Source organism: Danio rerio, chromosome 12 (assembly GCF_049306965.1).
Source record: "Danio rerio strain Tuebingen ecotype United States chromosome 12, GRCz12tu, whole genome shotgun sequence".
Taxonomy (NCBI): domain Eukaryota; kingdom Metazoa; phylum Chordata; class Actinopteri; order Cypriniformes; family Danionidae; genus Danio; species Danio rerio.
In genome coordinates this window covers 1,210,001-1,217,500 of record NC_133187.1, presented here as the reverse complement: position 1 = coordinate 1,217,500, position 7,500 = coordinate 1,210,001, and the positions used below count along the sequence as shown (strand labels likewise).

General features: G+C 40.2%; 1 protein-coding gene across 1 annotated transcript in view; it reads right to left on the bottom strand.

Moving 5' to 3' along the window:
• The window catches only part of cdr2b (cerebellar degeneration-related protein 2b), a 12,638-nt gene that overhangs the window by 874 nt on the left and 4,264 nt on the right, over positions 1 to 7,500 (bottom strand). The window contains exons 4-5 of the mRNA XM_005169431.6: positions 5,592 to 5,732; positions 1 to 3,199 (exon numbers count right to left, since the gene is read on the bottom strand). The exon at positions 1 to 3,199 is cut by the window's left edge and continues 874 nt beyond it. Coding sequence (XP_005169488.1) covers positions 1,990 to 3,199; positions 5,592 to 5,732 — 1,351 coding nt within the window. The 3' untranslated portion in view covers positions 1 to 1,989. The remainder of the gene's footprint in view (positions 3,200 to 5,591; positions 5,733 to 7,500) is intronic.

The following is a 7,500-nucleotide window of genomic DNA, read 5'->3' as shown; positions in this document are numbered from 1 at the left end:
AACTATATGAATAAAATAATAAAAATTCACATTAAAAATGGAAACAATTTTAATAAAAAACAAAAACCTTCACAAATTTGTAACAAAGTATTGAGATTTTTGCACAATTTCGATAACAGTATTTCAATTATTCATATGCATGTTACAGCAAAGATCTTCAATATAATGTTGTTATATTCTCATTTTTATTAGTTTGTTCTCATTTAAATGTGTCTACAAGTTAGATTTCTTTACACTAAGAAGACAAATATTAACTTTTTTTAATATTGTGAAGTAATATAAACTGGAAGGCTTTTATTCTATATAAAACTATAGGCAAATGTTTATTTTAGTCTATATGTCAGAAGCACTTTTGTTTTACAGTAGCATTTACAAATATTTACAAAATATACAGTTACCAGATAATGATTATATATATATACAACAGTTCTGATTGGTTCTCGAATCTGATTGGCTGATAGCCGTGCTATATTCTGCAATATCAGCACTTGTACAGCCTCTTCACTCTTGTGTATTACTCCGCCCACACAGAGTGACAGCAGATCAATAAACTCACTACAGTCTGACTAATATTGCAGCTGCTGGACAACATCATGTACCTTTGAGGTTATTGTAGAGGAGAATGTAGTTGTTTAGATTGTTACTAATAATAATTATAATAAAAATAATAATATTACTAATAATTGTTAATAATAATTTTGGAGATCCAGCATGTCGGCGATAATCCGCCACAAGATGGCGACAGAGACAGTATTATAAGCCCTTAGAGGAGAAAAACTCAGCGAATATTTTCTAATTACAGCTGATCAAATCATTATAAATCAGGTAAGTGACTTTCTAAGTCGATCTCTCTCTCTTGTGTATGTTGTAGTGCTGTATTTATACCACAGTAATCTGCCAGTGTTTGCTTTGCTCTGGCTTTTTCATGGCTAATCATTGTGATCTAATTGCAGCAGAGAAATACTGGGAAATCTCTGTAGACCCTGCTGAAAAATCCAGCCTAAACCAGCCTAGGCTGGTTGGCTTGTTTTAGCTGGTTGGCTGGTTTTAGCTGGTCGACCAGGCTGGTTTTAGAGGGGTTTTGGCCACTTCCAGGCTGGTTTCCATTCATTTCCAGCCTGGTCTTAGCTGGTCAGGCTGGGAGATGACCAGCTAAAACCAGCTTGACCAGCCTAGCCAAGCTGGGAGTCCAGCCAAAACCAGCTATATCCATCTTAAACCAGGCTGGTCAAGCTGGTTTTAGCTGGATTTGGCTGGTCATTTTCCAGCCTGACCAGCTAAGACCAGGCTGGAAATAGCTGGAAACCAGCCTGGAAATGGCCAAAACCCCTCTAAAACCAGCCTGGTCGACCAGCTAAAACCAGCCAACCAGCCTAGGCTGGTTTAAGCTGGATTTTTCAGCAGGGGACTGATGACATATCATGCTGCTCAGCCTTATAATCTTAATATTTGAGCAAAATCAGCTGCTTTGTCTTCACTTTAGACATTACGCTAGAGAATCATTCAAACACTAGCTCTACAGTGACGTTGGTGAATGAGCAGCGGTTTCTGCTGTTCTGAGGTCAGCTGCAGATGTGAATGAATGGCGGAAGAAAGTAGTTCCTCTCTTACAAAAGGGTTTTTGAGACTCCGTGATTGATTATCTTTTTTATATACACGATTATGCTGACGAACTGTTGTATAAACACAATATCACAGGAATAGCAGTGCCGTTTGGCTGTATATTATCATTAGTGGTACACTAAGGCACTTGGGAAGCGGCTTCAAGCCAACGCACACCTCCCACCAGTGCCTTAAAGTACCTTAAAGTCTGTAATAAAGTCTCAAATTATTAAATAAAATTAAAATAAATAATAAAAAGCATGTCTGTTTCCTTTAAAATTGTGTTTTCCATTGTGTGCTTTGCCTGCTGTTTCTATGAAACTAACATTTACTGCCAATACCAGTAATACCTGAGTGGAAAATCTTCTGCCCCACTTTTTTTTGTGCTTATTTACAGTCAGCCTGATCGGGCTTGGTCCTGTTCTCCTTCAGGTCCTCCTTGCTCTTCTGAATGAAGGTGAAAATCTCCTGAAACAGGGCTTTGTACTCGGGCTGCTGGTTGTGTGTGGAGTGTGTGTGTGTTGGAACAGTGTTCTGGTTGTGTGTCGGCGTGTCGCTCTGGCAGCGGCGCAGCAGCGCATCGTACTTCTCCTGCAGGGCGACGTACTGCGCATCCACCTCACTCAGCAGAGACGCGCCCTGATGCTGCAGGCCACGCCCCCTGTGTTTGACCACACCCACTCCATCATCCAGCAGAGGCATTCCATTATGCAAGCCCCGCCCACTCGGGCTGACTACACGCACTTCATCATCTTGAATAGATGCTGCCTGATGCTGCAGGCTCCGCCCACTATGGCCTACCACATCCCATTCATCCAGATACACACCCTGATAAAGACCACCTCCACTCTGGGTGACCACGCCCACTCCATCATTCAACAGAGATCCGCCTTGATGCTGCAGGTTCCGCCCACTCTGACCCACCACATCCACTTCTTCATCCAATAAACACCAACTCTGTTGCAGGTTCTGACCCATCACGCCTACTTCATCAGCCAATAGAGACAAGGCCTGATGCTTTAGACTCCGCCCCTTCTGTTGGACCACACCCACTTCATAATCCAACATAGACATGTCTTTGTGCAGTCTCCGCCCCTTCTGCTTAACCACACCCACTTCATCATCCGGCATTGGCAGGCTCCACCCCCTCTGTCCGACCACACCCACTTCATCATCAATCTGCGCAAGCACACCCACTTCATCATCTAGTATTGGTAGTCTCCGCCCCCTCAGTTCGACCACACCCACTTCATTATCCAGCAGAGACATGTCCTGATGCAGACTCCACCCCTTCTGCCAGGCCCCGCCCTCCTCCAGTGAGGGTGTGTGTGTGCTGGAGTGCAGCCGCAGCTCCTGGGCTTCAGCCTGCACTTCCTGCAGCCGTTCCTCGTATTCCTCCACCAATGCGGCTCTGGGCTCCAGTAGGCGGATCTGCAGCATCAGGTCCTCCACCTGCAGCTCTGCAGACTCTCTGAGAGCGCATTCAGACCTCAGCTGAGCCTGGAGGGAGTGCAAAGAGCGCTGAAGCTCCTCCCTCTGCTCCTGCGGCTCAGAGCACCGCCGGCTGCAGACCCAGGACTCCTGAGAGACGCAGCTCCTGAAATAACCAATTGACCAAGAAGAAGTGCACAGTGAGAAATACACAGTCGTGGGTTTAAGGAAATTAATGTAAAGTTGCAATTATTAGATATGCAATGGCAATTACAAGCAATAAAGCAGTAATTATTAGCTATGACGTAGCAGTTGTTAGAATATAGATACAATTAAAAGTCAGTTCTTAGATATAAACTTGTAATTAACAAATATCCAGCAGAGGTAGGCTCCACCCCTTCCGCCCAACCACACCCACTTAAGATATAAAGTTGCAAATACAAACAAAAGTTGAGATTGCTACATATAAAGTTGCAATTACAAACCTTTATATTTGTTATTTATACATATTAAATTGCAATTACAAACAATTGAGTTGCGATTGTCGGATGTAAAAGTGCAAAAAAAAAAAAAACGATTGCATCGTTAAATAGAAAGTTCAAATTCAATCGCTAAATACAAAGTAGTAATTAAACAATAGTTGCAATTACGAACAAAATTGTTAAATTTGCTACATACGGTATAAAGTTGCAATAACAAAGCATATAGTTGCAATTTTAAGATATTAAGTTGCAATGGTCGGATATTAAAGTGTAAAAACAAAACATTAGCTCTCAATTGTTAGATATGAAATTGCAATTAAAGATCGCATTTACAATTGTTATACGTAATTGTTAGAAATAAATTTGAAATTACAAACCATATTGTTAAAATTTTTAGAATTTAAGTTGTGATTACAAACAAATAAGTTGCAATTGTCAAATATAAACGTGCAAATATAAACGATTGTGTCGCTGAATAGAAAGTTGTAATAAACATTAAGCTGCAATCGCTAGATACAAAGTTGTAATTAAAGAATAGTTGCAATTACGAACAAAATTTTTTAATTGCTACATACGGTATAAAGTTGCGATTATAAAGCATATAGTTGCAATTTTACGATATTAAGTTGCAATGGTCGGAAATTAAAGCGCGAGAACAAACCATTAGAACTCAATTGTTAGATGTAAAGTTGCAATTAAAGATCGCAGTTACAATCGTTAGACGGAATGTGACATTTAAACAATAAAGTAGCAATAGTTCGATATATAGTTGCGATTAAATAAGTCACAATTGTGAGATATAAAGTCGCAAATACAAACAATAAAGTTTTAATTTTTAGAAATGAAGTTGAAATCACAAACCATATTGTTAAATGTGTTAGAGTTTAAGTTGCGATTACAAGCAATTAAGTTGTAATTGTTGGATATAAATGTGCAAATATATAAATGATTATGTCCTTAATATAAAATTGTAATAAATAATGGGCTTCAACTGCTAGATACAAAGTTGTAATTAAATAATGATTGCAATTACGAACAAAACTGTTAAACTTGCTACATACGGTATAAAGTTGCGATTTCAAAGCATATAGTTCAAATTTTAATATATTAAGTTGCAATTGTCGGATATTAAAGTGCATAACAAACTATTAGATCTCCATTGTTAGATATCAAGTAGAAATTAAAGATCGCAGTTACAATTGTTAGACGTAATGTGACATATAAACAATAAAGTAGCAATACTTCGATATATAGTTGCAATTAAACGATATTTAAAAACGTAACATTACAAACCACAATTGGTAGATTTTAAGTTGCGATTATAAACAATGAAGTTGCAATCATTAGATACAAAGTAGCAATTAAAGAAAACAGCTACAACTGTTTAATACATAGCTGCGATTACGAACAGATGTTGATATAAAGTTATGAGAACGTCACAGTTGTGAGAAATAATAAAGGGTTTTAGAAAAGCACAATATAAATATAAAACTAATACCTCATACATTCATTTTCCTTCGACTTAGTATCAATTGTAGAGGCCACCACAGCGGAATGAACCGCCAACTATTACAGCACATGTTTTACACAGTAGACTGCAACCCAGTGGGAAACACCCAAACACACTCATTCACACACACACTCAAACACTACGACCAATTTAGTTGATCAATTCCCCTATAGCGCATGTGTTTGAACTGTGGGGGAAACCGGAGCACCCAGAGGAAACCCACGCCAACACGGGGAGAACATGCAAACTCCACACAGAAACACCAACTGACCCAGCCTTGACTCAAAGCACCGACCTTCTGGCTGTCAGTGATATCCACTGAGCCACTCGTGCCGCCCTAAAACTACTAGCTATTATCTGAAATCAGTCATCCATCATGATTGTAGATTTCTGCGGTCATGTAATCCAGTGTTTACTCCAGCAGATTGAGTTCTTCCTAATCCGAGCCCCAGAATGAAAAAAAAGCTGATTTGTTTCTTGGCTAATCCACTTGACTGAGACTCTATAAAACAGTATGTACTTGACCTGCTGCAGGTCTAAACACAGAGAGGTTTAAACACACACACCTGCGTGAAGCACATTTCCCCCTCTGATCATCTCTGAGGGATCTGCAGAGTTTGTGTTCTTCAGCAATCTGCTTCATCTTCTGCAGGTCAGTCTGGAGCTCCTCCACGTGCGTCTGCAGACCGTCCACTGTTTCTGTGAGTCTGAAAACACCACATGCTGCGTCACAAATCACTATCTATCCCACATAGTGCTTCAATACCAGCAATGCAAGGAACAGGCTTGTTGAGTTACCTCAGAAGAACGGACTCTGAGCAACACAGCACTTTTGAGTGTATAATAGTAGAGCGTGCAAGCTTTCAGACTCAATAAATCTTCATTAATGAACTGTTCTGTTGCTCAGTATTCCAAAATAAACTCATTCAATCATGTTCTCTTCGGCTGCGGTCACACTAGAGTTTGAGCTTGCCAAATTGTGTCGTGCGGTGCAGCGAAAAGATTATTAGACATTTTATGAAGCGAGCGATTGCTTTATGTTTTAAACAGATAAACTCTGCTGCTATTTTAGGATTTCCGCCTGGATTTTGCCTTCCCACAAAGCTTCCCAAATCCACATGCAGAGGTGTAAATGCAAAAATGTGGTGTCATTTTAAAGAAAACCCTTTGAATTCTCATACAACACTATTGAAAGTGTTTTAAATATCTGGATATGTCGTCTGTGCTATAATAAACACCTAAAAAAAGAGGCGCTTTTTGTATTTTTTTTTTTTTTATAAACTTAAATGTGAAAGTGTCTCTTTTAGGTTGTCCATAATCTATGCAGAAGTTATTGTATTCCAACTGATGAGAGGTGCTGTACAAGCCACAGGAGCGATCATTGTGTTCATATTTCACTATTCTTCTGTTTAATCAAACATAATTCACTGTGTTTGGAGCACATCAGACATATAAAAGGATTACTTATGCACATCAGCTCAAAAACAGAGGAGAATGGGCCTGAAGCGCACAGCATAAGGTAAGAGATGACAGCTGTCTGTGCTATCTGGGGCTGCTTATTGATCATGAATGTATTGTGTTCACTTCTGCGCCATGGAAACACCGCGATTCATTCAGCAACTGTTTGATATGTGAATATAATTCAGTAAAACGAATGCTAGAACCGTATGAGCACCGGCAAGAGCTTTCATTCGAGCTATAACTTGTACATGTGTCATATATGAACCATATGAATATGAACCAATGTTCAACACCCAGCTCGGGTCTCCAAAATACTGTGTATTTAAGTGTAAATAACTTGAGTACAGTAGAATAAAAACCAAAGATATGCATTTAAACATAAAATATAGATTCTACACTTTCAAACGAAACCACTTACGGGGGTCTGGTGCAATGCTAGCCCTTTAACTCTGAAAGCGAAAGTCGATGATGTCACAGACCCGGTACCGGGTGCGCAGAGTTTAGAGGTCATGTGTTGATCCTCGATTGGTCTCACTCAGTTAAGTCATGTGATTTCGCAGGTCGGAGTCCACCTTGAACTTTCCAATGCAGCGGTCTGCTAAACTTGACGCACGAGCTTGCGTATGAATGGAAGTCTATGGGGGGAAAAGTCGAGAAGGGTATAAACGGAGGTCGGAGCCAGCTCCAAGTGGGCTGTGCAAACCTTATTTAGAGTTCAATATTGTTCTTTAAGAATGTGTACACCTAAACCCAACCTCATAGCCTGGTTTATACTTCTGCGTCAAGTGACTCAAACTCGCTCATTTTGAGGCAGGAACCGGCGGACGTGCAACAACTTTAACTATGAGGTAAACACAAAACCAAACTTTCCATCCGGAGCTCCTTCACGGGACTCCACACTTGTAAACAATCGCTCCATCGGGGTCGCACTATTCACGTGTCTCTCGGTCCCACCCAGACTCATCAGCGCTACCAAGCCGACCAATCACAGAGCTTGCGCTACGCATCGTTGCG